Genomic DNA, 15444 nt, shown 5'->3' with positions numbered 1-15444 from the left:
TCACTAGTCAATAAAGTTTTATAAATTCCAATGTGTTTAATCTTATTCTAACTCTCTAAATATGTCATTTAACATATCCTTATATATAATCATTATATGTTGATTATTAGTAACTTCATTACTACGTAATATATGTTGATTATTACATTACATTATGCATGTATTAATATCTAGTTTTGCTAGGTGAGTATTAAATAGTTCTATTTATTTCACTTGCTAGCAATTTAAATTGAATTATCAATGAATTGTGTGTATATATAAGCAAGAACAGAATGATGGAAAGAGAGACAGGGACAAAAACTATGGAGATAAATGAGAAGAAAGAGAGTATAGAGAATAATGAGAAACTTAACTATAGAGGCTGGAAGGTCATGCCCTACATCATAGGTAAGCTTATGAATTTAGCATACTCTTTCTGTGTAAATATGACTCGTTTTCATTCTATTAATGGAGAGGATCCTTACTCGTTATGTCAGGAAATGAAACTTTTGAGAAACTAGGAGCCATTGGCACCTTATCAAACCTGTTGGTGTATCTTACCACTGTATTCAACCTGGACAATATCACAGCTAACAATATAATCAACATCTTCAATGGCAGCACCAACCTTGCTACCTTGATAGGAGCTTTCTTATCTGATGCATATTTTGGTCGCTACAACACTATAGCAGTCTCCACAATTGTTTCTTTTCTGGTATTAATTTAATGTTTCTTGATGCCATGCCACCTTTCCTCACTCAAATTTACTAAATTTGTTTATAGAACATTTTGTGCTCATCGAACAACATAAATCACTCTCTTGTTAGTAAAAAATTGTTCTTTTTGGAACATGAAAAGGATGTTCGAGTATACGGGGCCTTTACCTAGTGAGGTTTGAGGAGGGTAGATGTGCACAATCTTATCATCGCAAGTGAAAAAAAATGTTTATAGTATTTGGACCCATGACCTTCCGATCACAAGGCAAACAATATTACAATTGCTTCGAGGCTCGCCCTCAATGTTCAATTAATAGGCTGTGATGTTGTTGCAGAAAACACTAGAACTACAATATTATAGTCACAATTGCACCGTTGCGGACTAGAATTTAGAAGCATGAAAAGAATGCATATGAGGCTGCCTTATATTTTCCATGGTTTGAAACAGGGATTGCTTGCAATACAACTTACATCAGCAATCAAGAATTTGCATCCACCTCAGTGTGGAAAGGAGAGCAGCATATGCAAAGGGCCGACCGTGGGACAAATGGCTTTTCTAGTTTTCGGATTTGTTTTACTGTTGATTGGAGCTGCAGGGGTTAGACCATGTAACATGGCATTTGGAGCTGATCAGTTTAATCCAAATACTGAGTCAGGAAAGAAAGGAATCAATAGTTTCTTCAATTGGTACTTCTTTACCTTCACTTTCGCCCAAATGGTGTCCGTAACTGTAATCGTTTATATACAATCAAATGTAAGCTGGACATTAGGATTGGGAATTCCTGCAGCTTTGATGCTATTCTCATCATTACTGTTTTTGATGGGATCAAAATTGTATGTCAAAGTTAAACCAAGTGGTAGTCCTGTGACTAATATTCTGCAAGTTATAGTGGTTGCTATCAAGAAAAGGAGAATCAAACTACCTGCTCAGGATCCTGTGTATTCCCTCTTTAACTATCTGCCTCCCAACTCGGTCAATTCTAAGCTTCCTTACACCTATCAATTCCGGTAACTACACGAAACGCTTTCAGCTTTTAACTTTAACTATAGTTTTTTTGGAAAAGTTGTTACATGATAGGTCTAACTGAAATGAATATTGCATAATAGGTTATTGGACAAAGCGGCTATCTTAACGCCACGAGATAAACTCAATCCAGATGGATCTGCAGCCGAACCTTGGAACTTATGCAGCATTCAGCAAGTGGAAGAGGTGAAATGTTTATTGAGAGTGTTACCTATATGGTTTTCATGCGTTTTATACTCTCTAGCCAATGCCCAACAACACACTATCCTTGTTTTTCAAGCACTTCAATCCAATAGGCAATTAGGACACAGCAAGTTCCAGATCCCTGCTGCATCCTACTTTATATTCAATATGTTGAGCACCAGCATATGGTTAGGAATCTATGATAGAATAGTGGTTCCTTATGTCCGTAGGTTCACCGGAAAAGAGGGTGGCATCACCATCCTTCAGAGGATGGGAATTGGCATGTTTCTCACTATACCCACATTGCTAGTATCTGCAGTGGTTGAAGAGCGGCGAAGGACTCTAGCATTGACTACACCTATTGGTATACTACCAAGAAAAGGTGCCATTTCATCAATGTCAGGTCTAGTGTTTATTCCTCAGTTAGTACTAGCTGGAGTAGCTGATGCATTTACATATGTTGGACAAGTTGAGTTATACTACAAAAATTTCCCTGAGAACATGAGAACTATTGCAGGGTCACTTTTCTTCTGTGGCCTAGCCGGGACGAGTTATTTGAATACTTTCTTGATCTCAGTTGTTCACAAAACTACTGCCAAATCTTCTACTGGAAATTGGATACCAGAGGATCTTAACACAGGAAGATTGGATTACTTTTATTACATGCTTACTGCTCTAGAAGTCTTGAATTTGGGGTTCTTTCTATTATGTTCAAAATGGTACAAGTATAAAGAAACTGGTAGCAATAGCAGCATTGAACTAAATGAAGTGTCTAAACAATCTGAAACATCTGAAGCTAATGTTGCTTGATGATTAAGGTAATAGTAATAGTTATGTCAGAAGAAAAAGTAATGCATGAATGCATAAAACCATGTTATGTAGTATTTAAAGTTGTGCTCCTTTTAGCCTAGAATAAAAAAACAAATGTTGTCAATTACATTATCAAGTGACTATTGTTGTAATTGATGTATTCAACCACAATTCTCCATAATCCACAATCAGATCATGACTAGAATTACAATTATGTTTGTGACATTTTTATATGATTTTCTATAATTCTGATAAACGCAATATAATTACTGCTGTGACCGTAATTACAGATCAAAATCCTGGTGAGTTATTACTCTGGTATGAAAACTAAAAACAAGCAAAATAATTCAAGATCATTATCGAAAAAATATCCACTTTTAAGCACCCAATGACTTTAATTAATGACGAGGATGAATTATAAGCAAAACAGTTGTATGTTATGGACTTATGGTCAAAAGTTTTGTAGAACCAAAATATATGTACTTTAACTAAATTCTTCAATCATTCACTACCAATGTTAGATCTAATGATGTAAGATTCAATTACATCTTCAGAATAAATAAAATGTCAATAATTCAATTCTTATAACAATATTTACTAGGAGAAGGAACCATACACTCGAAAAGAATTAATTGATATACTCTTGATAGTACCCAAAAAATACTTCTCTACCTTTCCCATTCCTAACCTATAATCCGACCACTAAAATTTATAACCTTTTTTGGGCACTGATATCTATAACTAATAGTACCACTTTTGAACAACTCTTTTTGTTGCTACATTTATTACAAGTTCACAAATATCAATCCTTATTAAAAAAGTCAAAAGGATTAGCACGTGTTTCTTTCTACCTAACCCGACAAATTACACACAAAAATCCAATCTTTATTTAAAGTTAGAATATCTACATAAATCTCCCAGTCAAAAAGTATCTAGCAAAATCTCTAAGTCGAAAAGTATCTAGAAAATTCTCCTAGACAAAAAGTATCAAAAGATATATCTTAATCAGTAAAATCAATATGAATCCTTTATTAACTAAAATTTATACTATACAATGACCATTTTAATCACTAGTGACTTATTTGATAATATTTATTTTGAATGACATGACAATTTACTCCAAACAAAATTACTTTATTTCTAGTACTCAAAGTTCACAGAACAGGTTTCATTTTATTTTAAGAAAAAGGTGATAATGAAAGAAAGTACTGTTATAAATTAACACTCGTTTTTTTGGTTTCCCACATGTATCCTCGTACGGGAGACAATCATGTCCGAGCCAGGAACATCCACAGGTATATAGAACTAACTCTTCCAACGGGTATTATCACTTAACATTTAGTACCAAAAAATTCAGTGATTTTATCATAGCACTTTTTAGCTCACCATTATGCTAACAAACAAACCAAGCACAAACTAGAGAAAACATTTCCTTTTGCAGCTTATATTAAGTTCAAAAATGAAAGAGATGAAGGAGAAAATAAAGCATATAATAAAAAGGTGAAAGCTTGTCCATTGCAGGCATCATAAAATTGTGGAGTGATTACTACATTATATTAGGAAACAAGATGCATCATAGACTTGACAAACTCACATCTTTGAGTGCTCATAGTCAAAACAGACAGCACAGGTAAAAGGATATTAAACTTAATATGTAATGATTACATTATATTCTTCTCTCAGCAACATCAGAATGTAACCCTTTACAATATCATAAGCAAGTATATAAGCATCTTCAGACTGTGTATGCTTGCTGAATTGTATCAATGTCAAGTCCCTTCAATCTCACCACTGATTCAACATGACCTTTGAGTGTATGAAGTTCTCTCAACCTGCACACAATTATTATGAGATAAATATTCATATAACTTTGTTTTATAGAATTACCCTCATGAAACAGAGAAAGATATGCATTTCAGATTCTTGTTCCCAAGGAGAATTAGTAGTGATAATAGTAATAGTTATAGTTAATAACTATATGGCAATGCAAACCGAGTTAGTAGAAAAATAAACTTCGTAAGTCGACATCTTTCACGTCTATGTTTGCATGTAGGGCTTCATGGTTACAAGTGTGCATCATTTTTATGTTTATCTTTATCCCCAACTTAATTTATCAAATAATAAGAAATTCAGCACATCTGTATACCTTGCGATTTCGGCTCTTCTTTTAGCTTCTTCAGCCATTTGATTGAGTTCGCTGACATGTGTGCGCTCAGTGAACTTGGAGTCAGGTGGTTGTAATCCATGCAATGTTCTTTGTGCATGTGCCCATTGAAGTTCCCTTTGTTCCTTGCCGAAGTCCTTTTGCCTTGTGAATGCAATCTACATAACAATGAAATTCATAAGCAGAGAGCAAAAACTAAAACCTTCCACTTCTAGGACTAATTAACTCAACAAAACAAACTCTACTTACCCTTTGCTCAATGACAAGATCCCAAGCTCTCCCACTCAATGCGTAGCGGATCATAAACTTGATGACATCAAGCGGGATGTAGAATACTATGTTGTATAACCATATTACACCAGCCCAGCCCCAACCTATTCCTTCGATAGCAGCGAAGCTCCAGCTTGCATATACAGCAATCAAAGTGGCAATCTGCATACAGCAAATCAATCACCAAACTTGATGCTACGCAAAATAATTGAAATGAAATGAAAGGTTATGTGGCTTACCAGCTGAGCAACAAGAAAGGCAAACACCAGCAATAAACCAGGACGCTCAGCATATGACCAACCTCGAGACCGAGTTACAAATATAAGAGCCTGGCTAATGGTGCTCACTTGAAGATAGATTGCAGAAGCAAGTTTACGGAAATCATCATGTGCAGTTTTTTCAAGACTCGAGACCCCAAACACTCTCTGAAAACGCAGCAGGTAAAATAAATCAATGGCCATTCAAAGCAATGAAAAGACGAATACAGAATCCGTGAAGGGCATGAATTGGCATTGATACACATGATTAATTAGGTAACTATATATCATAACTGTTAATGAGTCCTAGCATAGCTTCAATAAATGATGAAGCATTGAATATTAATTAAGATGTCAAAGAAAGAACACATACAGGGAAGAAATCTGTTTTGTATGCTGCCCAAAAGAATATGACTGTCATCATTGCTAAGTAACTTCCGAGCACAACGCCTGTAGTAAAGATCTCTGCTAGCTTCCAGCTATCTGGCAGAGGTGATGGTTTCACTCTATCTTTAGATATTGTCATAATAGTACCTACCATGTCAAAGAAATCATTAGTCGCAATAAAACTCAGGAGTCAGGATTGCAAAGAAGTGTGTTTCAGGCAACAAACGCCGTAAACAATGACAAAGAAAAGAAACAACAAACCATCATTTAGGATGGCGATAATGAGCACCATAAAAGGAGGAAAATCAAACTTCCATATTAGAGCCAGCAACATGAAACCAAGCTGTAAACATGTCAAAATAGTAAGAATGTCAGACCAATCTACTAATTATGTTGTCAACAAAGAATAGATTCCAGAGTTGCAAAATAATTCACTTACCACAATACGAATTGTAATTGAGACTGCATAAATCTGCATGAAAGAAAACACAATATTCAATGATGATACAATAAGCACTCATACTACCCCACATGCAATAGCCTGGACAAAATTACTATTACCAAAAAATTAATGCATGATGGAGTATAAATGTATTAAAATTGCAGAAGTAACAAAGACATGGGTGATTTGGGGGAAATTTTGAAGAAAAAACATATTGAGAAATTTAAAAGTAGTTCAATTGCTCACTGTATAATTTTTCATTCTCTGGAAGATAGCTCGGCTGGTCAAAACAGCGCTTATAATCACACTAAGACCTGGCTCTGTTAAAACAATATCAGATGCACTACGAGCTGCATCGGTAGCATCAGCAACAGCTATACCAATGTCTGCCTTCTTGAGTGCAGGTGCATCATTCACGCCATCACCAGTCATTCCACATATATGTTTCCTGGCTTGCAAGCGTTTCACAATCTCATACTTGTGCTCTGGACAAACACGAGCCATTAATTATGTTATACTTAATTAAAAGAGCTAATAATTAATCATCCATCCAATACAAGTCAAACAAGGAGCAAAACAAGAAATTACAATATAGAAGCATACCAGGGAAAACACCAGCGAATCCATCAGCTTTTTCTATCAGTTCATCAACTGGTAAGGCTGCAATGGATTCATCCTTATCCTGCCCAAGTAAAGCAGATGAAGGATACATATTGGTACCCATTCCCAAACGACGACCTGTTTCCTTCCCGATAGCTAGTTGATCCCCTGATAATGAAAAGGGAGATATATACACATCAAAATTAGGAGAATATGGAGGTAATAATGTCAAAATTCATTATATTGTTGGTTATGTTGAAAAATGATTCCTTGGATCACAAGTTCCTTTTCAGTTCATTGTGTCAATGATATTCTTCCCTTCAGTCAACCCATTTAAAGCAAAATCTTTAATCTATCAGTAAGAACTCGTTTTAACTCAACCAAGTTCCATCATTTCTCTGACCAATATGAAATACAAGTTTACCCGGCCAATTGCATTTACTGAATCCCATATGACAGGACTTAGATAGCATCAATTGCATGCTTAATACAAAGTTTATGCCCAATCTTTAAGAAATTAATGAGCAACAAAGAACAGTATATAATTAGAATTATAAAAGCAAGTCAAACGTTTTTACTAGCATATGTAACGGACCTGTAATCATTTTGACATTAACTCCAAGGTTCAGTGCCCTCCGTATTGTTTCTGCACTATCATGCCTAGGTGGGTCAAACAGAGGCAAAAGGCCAATAAACTGCCACGGGCCTCCACTACTCTCTTTCCTTCCATCTGGAACTTCCTGTATGATACCAAGAAGTCTGTAACCCTTTCCAGCTTAAAACATAGGACATTCACCAAACAATCGGGCAATAAATAAATTACCTGGTATGCTACAGCAAGAGAACGCAAACCGCGCTCTGCAAACTTATCAATCACTGCATGAACTCTACGTTCAATGTCGACCTTATTGTGGGCAAGATTGAGGATCTGAAAATCATAGTACAGATCACAATGAGAATGCGTGAAACCATAGGATTAACATAATATTACGTAAGTGATTTTATTAAATTACCTGCTCTGGTGCACCTTTGCTGACTCTATGCATTTTACCATCACTATCAATATATGTCAATGCTGTCCGCTTATCAGTTGGATTGAAAGGAAGAAAATGTATTTCTCGTACACCAGCACGTGCCTTTGGTAAGTTAGAAAAGAAAAGAAAAATCATTTCAACTTGAATTTAGATAAATTTATGTGGATGTGCATATTACAGTTGCAGGCTTGGATCTAATACACATAAGGAGAATATCAGTAAATAATAGACCAATGACTAACCTCCTTCGGATCAGCCAGCATCCCAACTATGGCAGTATCTATTGCATCTTGATTCTCAAGTCTTGAAGCTCTAGCTGCCATCAAAACAACAGTATCTGCATCCACTCCTTTTGCAAAAACCTTCATGGTTAAAAAGTAAACAAATATATTAGAATGAATGCATATGAAACAGACAGAGATAACCAGCAAGTAACACTGTTTGTCATCCAACCTCAACAAGATTTTTATCAACAGTGAGCTTATTCAATGTTAGAGTCCCAGTCTTATCACTGCAGAGCACATCCATGCCGGCCATCTCTTCTATAGCTGTCATCCTCTTTGTGATTGCACCCTACAGAGAGCAGACATTATAACCGTTAGCTCTAACTTGCACGTATCCGCTCAACATGCTCAACGGAAAGATCCTAACTGACCTGCTGAGATAGCCTGTGTGAACCAATAGCCATGGTAACTGACAGAACAGTAGGCATGGCAATTGGAATTCCTCCAATAAGAAGCACAAGCAGGTTATCAATTCCAGGACGATACTGTCTATCTTGGATGGGATACATAACAATAATCTCAATAACCATCCCCACGGCAATTGAACATATGCAGAAGTTTCCAATTGCAGTCAAGACCTACGTGACAATAGAAAATAGAACAAATCAAATCTGAAATTCAGAATTATGAATATAAATTTAGGCAGGGAAATACTGTGCTCTCTCGTGTTACCTTTTGAAAGTGACCAACTTGATTAGTAGTGTCCACAAGGTGAGCAGCTTTCCCAAAGAAGGTGTGAACACCAGTAGCAATGACTATAGCTTCAATCTCTCCTTGTTTGCAGGTAGAGCCAGAGTACACACCGTCACCGGGGCTCTTTGTCACTGGCAGCGACTCGCCTGTAAGCGCAGACTGAAAGCACAGAGCAGGGAAAGGAAGGAAACGGTAAATGATGTGAAAGAAGTAATGAACAGATAGCATGTAATGGATAAAGGAACAAAAAGAATATGATAGATTAAAGAAAACAAAAATATAAGAGAACCCACTTGATCAATTTTCAAAGGATCCCCTTCAAGAAGACGAGCATCGGCTGGTACAATATCTCCAAGTTTGATGCTGATTATGTCACCAGGGACCAGTTCAGCAGCATCTTGCTCATTCCACCTACCATCTCGAAGAACCTTTACAAACACAGTCACCATAACAAATGAAACCATAAGTAAAAAGAAGATTCCCTTTCAGATGCAATTGATACCAACATGGAATCCACAAACAAAAAGACACTGAAATTGACACCTTTGCTTTTGGAGCGAGACGAGCCATGAGAGCAGCTGCAGCATTACCAGCATTGTTCTCCTCTATGAAACTAATAGTTGAATTGATAATAAGCAAGGTGATAATACCCACAAAGTCTTGCCAATCAGGAGGCTTCCCCTGCACACAGAATAAAGAAGCAAATCCAAATAATTATCAACAAATACACACCATCACTGCCAATAAAAAGTTTAAAAAAAACCACAAAAGTTGAGTGTTTTTATTATTACTCACCCCTCCATTTGCAAGTGCAATAGCCATTATAGCAGCAGCCTCCATAACCCATGACAGAGGATTCCACATAAATCCTAAGAACTTCAAAAATTTGCTCTCCTGAACAACCCAAAAGATAATTCACCATAAAGTTTCATTTTTTATGAAAGTGGGACTTCATGGGCAATGAGAAAAAAGGAGTACCTTTTTTTCTTCAAGCTTGTTGTGACCAAAAATGACCAATCTCTCCTCAGCAGCCTGACTGGTAAGTCCTTCTTTGCTACATCTCAGATTCTCAAAAACCTCCTCAATGGGTATGTTTTCCTGCATTCACAAAAACAAAAAAACAAAAAAAAACTCATCAATGAAACAGAAAAGACAAAGGAATACAAAGCAAGGAATTTTGATTGAAGTGATTGATTCAGATCTGTGTATACCAAATCCACAGCTTCCTTCAACACAGCCTCCAAAACTTCAGACTTGTCCCCCATCTTTTTCTTCTCTCTCTACACCAACTTTCTCTCACTGCAAAACCGTTCAGAAATGAAGAGTGAGTGAGTGCACCAACAGTGAAAGGTGAAATACAATAAGTACAAGTACAACCACAACATACCCTTATCCAACTAACTACTATAAGAATCGAACACTGTCATAATAATCTACATAAACTAAGTCTTCATCGACAAAGCATTGATCTCGAAATAAAAAAAAGGACAAAAATAGAAAAAGAGTGACAAAAACAAAAGACAAAGATGTATGATGTGGTTATACGTAGGATGAGTAGTAAGACAACCAAATTGTGACCCCAAAAACTGGGATTCAAGATGTGCAAACAACAATAACTCTTGTTCAATGGAAAATAAAAAAGAATAACACAGGCAGAGAAAACAAACCCCTTTGCCCTTTAGCTTATGCAAATGCATATGCAACCATGTTACTCTATTGGAATGATGATATACATACAATTATAGAGTCATTCAGTAACAGTCACTACTTTAATTATCTTTTGCTTCACTTTTTTCTCTCACTTTACTTTTCTTCTCTCCTAAGTCCCTTTGTAATCCTTTTTCTTGGTTTCTGTTTAATAATCCTATTATCCGTTACAAACAGATAATAAAAGGATAAAATAAAATATATTTCTAATACAAATCTTTTACATAAAAAAATAAAATGTATGTAATAACACTTTTATACATTATTATTGTATTATTTTTTATTATTATTATCTTCTCACTTATATTAACAGTGTGTATATATTACACTATCACAATTTAATATCAATAGTTAGATAAGTTTTATTGTTTCTTCTCTGGTAAGCTTTTGGTACCAGACTCATTTTAATTTATATGTATCAAATAAAAACAATAAGGTGCTTTGTCATAATAATTTTATTAATCTTCTTTCTACACTAATCTATAAACTCGAGAAGCACCTTATCTTCAACTTTTTTCTTTACTTAAATTAGATCGTGTAATAGTTTATAAATATAAGTGATATGTTAGTTATCACATACTAAATTTTCTATCATCTTAAATTTTGTAATATGTCAATTAGTTTTTTTAAATATTTCAATACTAAAAACCTAAATTTATATTTTGTATGAGCCTTATAGATGGAAAAAATATCAGTTAGAAGAATTAGTCTCACATTTTTGCTCGAACATGATTATTTCTAGTCCGAGAATATCTATGGAAAAAAAACAGTTGATCTATGTAAATACACTATAATAATATAAAAAAAGCATTGAAGTATTCCATAAATAATACGAATATTAATATGGAAACTAATTCATACAGGGGCCTAAGTACTCCTACATTATTTCAATATTTTATGAGATTTCTTCAATTTCCTTCTATTTTTATAACCGTGCCATAATATCCTTAGTGATGAACGGTTACTATTTTCGTTTTTTATAACCTTTTTTAGTCTTGTCAAATATTAGGATTGACATTTAACCAAGTGAAATGCTCGACCAATACATTTTCAGAAAGACACCAATAAACTTCCTTTTATTACATAATAATCTATATCTATATATTATTTAAAAAGAAGATATTACATATGCACGGGACGATATTTTTTGCAGCATGATTAAGAACACATATTACATGTGCATTTATGATTAAGAATATGTATGTTGCTCGTGCATTCGCATGGTTAAAACCATATATGTTACCAGTGCATTCATATTGTTAAAAATTATTAATTATATATAAAATCATACGGTCAGACCATACGGTTTAACTGTTTAAATCGGATAAACTTAATATGGGTCATCTACTGGTTTAACATCTTGCTCGACTTTCTCAACATTGTTTTTTACACATACATAACATGATATAGTTAGTAGTATCCTATTAATCAAAAAAATCATCAATAAATTTATAATTTCATTAATATTTGATTCTAAAATAAGATTAGTATAAAAATAATATTATTTAACTCTAAAATAGCTACAAACAATATGTTATGATTCATATTATTATTTTAATATTGCTATAGTAACATTATATTTTAATATTGTATAGGTAATCATATTCCTTTTATTTTTAAATAAATCACATGTCATGAAGGCTTGAGAGATTGACACATGTCATGAGGGAGTTCTTGAGAGATTGACACATGTCATTTGATGAGAGAATGACACATATCATGAAGGCTTGAGAGATTGATACATATTATGAGGGAGTTTTTTTTTATTATATAGGTAATAGATAATCTATATCTATATATTATTTAAAAAGAAGAAGTCTCCATTTACAGTCATGTTTTTCTTTTGTTGATCAATATTTATGTGTAATTTTCCTAAAAATAGCATGGCTTAAAATTAATTATCTCTGCCACTGGTACGGTGCGGCGGAGGAGAGAAGTTGGTGGAGTATGGACCATTAGCCATTAAGCTAGCGGCAGCCCCACGTGCATGACTAAATAAAGATACTCCATTATTTTTTATTGAGTGTAATACATTTATTCATAATGTAAAACTTTATACACAATTAATGGATTATCAATTATGAATGGATTTAATATATATATATATATTAACAGTGTTTTTTTATATTGTCTGCAAATCATCCATCATTGATTTACTAATTACTATCAACTCTCAAATAAAAGTAATACAAATCAACGACGGATGATGTTCTAACAGTGTAAAAAACTTACACAAATTTTAAATTAAAATTATTTATTTGTATTGTTATTCACCATCAATACACCACTAACAATTTTTATGAAATATAAGATATATGCACTAACTAAATGGAACAGATAGATAAATTATGAGGATGCAAAATATAATTAAACTCTTCTAAAAAATACACCTAGGGTGATAATTTTCAAAACATACACAATAAAAAAGAAAAAAGTGTATATAGTGACAGTTTAAGATATTTATATATTATCATTGTATCATTGACTATTCATTTTAATTATTATTAACTTTTAAACAAAAATAATATAAAGAATAATGTTAAAGTATTAACATATATAAATCTTTACGTTCTATTGTAGGTACATGCATATTACAATCACTTTGAATTGCCACTTTTTTTTAAGATGACGTTAAACTTTGGAGGTGAAGTGATTCCTTTGAAGGTAGAGAAAGATACCTTTGTAGACATGGGTTCAACTTTGCGGTATCACAAATAAAAAGTTATGAAAGTCAGTGAATATATCACTTTCGCTTTCCCAAACCATATCTATCCCCGATTTTCTATTCAAACTTTCAAACCCATGATGTCACCTTAGTTTCATTGACTTCAAAAGTTGTTATGTGATATATTTTTCTACAAAATTTTTCACAGGTATATAACTTTCTATTTTAGCCTTTCATCCTCATATATACAAAAACAAAATAAAGAATTCATTATATGTTTATTTTATTGATAATACCACAAATACAATACAAATAATAATCCATGAAAGCTAAAGATATATTGATAAAACATTTATAAAAAAAGTGTAGAATAAAAGACAACAAGATAAATTTATTCACTCCAATAATACACCTAAGCGCCAACGAAACGATGCCAGCGTTTTGCCACTCCACATATGGTGACTAGAGAAAGCGACTTTTGAAAATATTTCAAATCTTCTCAACTTTCTAAAACTCTATTTCATATTGAGTTTTAAACGTTATCATGTAGTAAGATTATGTTTCTCACAATAAATATTTATAATCAACATATACTAATATAAATTTTTACTAAATCTCTGAAAAACTAAAATTTAAGGGTTTGATTTATGAGAGAGTAACACTTTGGATAGTCACACACTCACAATAAAGATGTTAATTTTTTTAAGTATTAGGTGATTGGATAATTGATAATACAAAAAAATATATATATATAAAAATACGATTAATTATATATCCCTTACAAAATTGTTTTAGAAATCCTCAAATACCACGATATTTTTTCATAAAAAATATTGCAACTCTAATTCAAAGTTTTTTTGAAGAGGGACATTGGAAGCATTTCTGCATAGAGTTATGAGTATTTTGAATTAAGAAAGATGTAACTCGGTATTTTTCAATCCAAATGAAAATGTGTAGTAGTTAATAAGAATATATGCTTTATTCGTCCATGTTTTATTTATTTTTTCTTTCGTTTTCATCTTTGTCCATGAGCGCTGTAAAGATATGCTTCCTGTACATTGGATTGGCCAAACAAACTGTGCATCAACATCATCACATGCCAACAATAACTAAAAGTTTTGCTGTCGGTGTATAAACTATATTATTTTATGTATTTTTAGCAAAATTATTAGTTTTGTTTCCTTAGTTAATTTCTGTTTTTAAGGTTGCTCTTGTATTTTTCTTCTTCAATTTTTTGACTTATATTATAAGTTGGTTTTTATTATTAGTTTTATGACTTAAAACTCAACTATGATGATATAGTTCCAAAAAGTTCGTATAAGAGGGATTATATAAAGTCTTTTCATTTGAAACCCATTTCCACCAATGTTTGGAGTTTTGTTGGGGTTTGAGAGAACTATGAAACAAACTTGCAACAAAGACAAAAGAATGAAAAAGTTACCAGACAAATTTGATTAAGAAATAACTCACGGGTATAACTTAGCAATTTTGACTATATCTTTTTTACATTTGAATTGTGTTATTGTATTTATGAAAGAGATAATAGGTCCTCCATTGTTAGGAAGATGAAGAAATGAAATGCAACATGTGAGAGGGTAGATTAGTGCATAGAAAGTGCATAATATATCATTCATAGCATTAAAGGCACATTCACAAAACAAGATCGTGTCCAGCGCAATTTCCACCATTACCATTATCATTATGATCACTTAATCATGCCACATGATTTGTCTCAGTCCAATCCCTCTCAACACCAACGTACGATCCGTACGGTGCCGTAAAACACTTTCGGTACTCTCTACTTTTATGTCTGTCTAGTGTTTCACATCGATTTTGTTCTTTCTTTCTTTTTTAACAACAAACTTCATTCAATATCAAACAAAAATAGACCAGCTTAGAGCATCTATATCACCTTATCATCCTCTAATATGTCTTGTCAAATACAAATTATTTTATGTTTCATTATGATTTAAGTAGCCAAACTCAACTTTTATTTTAACATTGCAACTCTGAAAAAATTAAAATAAATCTCACATCCTACTCCTCATTATTTTTTCTACATAATATAATATATATATATATATATATATATAAGAGATTTGTTTACACTCAAGTTAAGTTACACTCAATCTCAGTAAGTGCAATAAATGATGAGATAAAAAAATCTTAAATAACTTATTACACTCATCATTTGTTCCATTAGATTAAAAAATGAATGTTTGAGATTGA

At 33.1% G+C, this 15444-nt stretch overlaps 2 protein-coding genes across 4 annotated transcripts; one reads left to right on the top strand and one right to left on the bottom strand.

Annotated features, from left to right (window-relative positions):
- Positions 260-2906, top strand: LOC109343910 (protein NRT1/ PTR FAMILY 2.9-like). Its single transcript, XM_019582433.1, has 4 exons — positions 260-387; positions 477-694; positions 1144-1703; positions 1803-2906. The coding sequence occupies exons 1-4, from the start codon at positions 273-275 to the stop codon at positions 2710-2712; spliced, it is 1803 nt and encodes a 600-aa protein (XP_019437978.1). The 5' UTR covers positions 260-272; the 3' UTR covers positions 2713-2906.
- Positions 4203-10717, bottom strand: LOC109343890 (ATPase 11, plasma membrane-type). 3 transcript variants are annotated; one of them, XM_019582405.1, is made up of 22 exons: positions 10511-10717; positions 10055-10142; positions 9822-9941; positions 9639-9737; positions 9387-9524; positions 9137-9271; positions 8823-9002; positions 8522-8728; positions 8320-8439; positions 8109-8228; positions 7846-7968; positions 7656-7760; positions 7428-7572; positions 6836-7000; positions 6479-6717; positions 6230-6262; positions 6052-6133; positions 5777-5937; positions 5386-5571; positions 5126-5308; positions 4859-5034; positions 4203-4544 (listed from the first exon to the last, which is right to left on the bottom strand). In XM_019582405.1, the coding sequence occupies exons 2-22, from the start codon at positions 10106-10108 to the stop codon at positions 4448-4450; spliced, it is 2868 nt and encodes a 955-aa protein (XP_019437950.1). In that variant the 5' UTR covers positions 10109-10142; positions 10511-10717; the 3' UTR covers positions 4203-4447. The 3 variants fall into 3 exon arrangements, with proteins under 3 accessions (XP_019437950.1, XP_019437958.1, XP_019437966.1); XM_019582413.1 differs by having other exon boundaries at positions 10581-10690; XM_019582421.1 differs by lacking the exon at positions 10511-10717 and adding an exon at positions 10411-10429.

The sequence above is a fragment of the Lupinus angustifolius genome, chromosome LG01 (assembly GCF_001865875.1).
Source record: "Lupinus angustifolius cultivar Tanjil chromosome LG01, LupAngTanjil_v1.0, whole genome shotgun sequence".
Taxonomy (NCBI): Eukaryota; Viridiplantae; Streptophyta; class Magnoliopsida; order Fabales; family Fabaceae; genus Lupinus; species Lupinus angustifolius.
The sequence above is the reverse complement of the archived record's forward strand: the minus strand, read 5'-3'. Positions and strand labels throughout refer to the sequence as shown.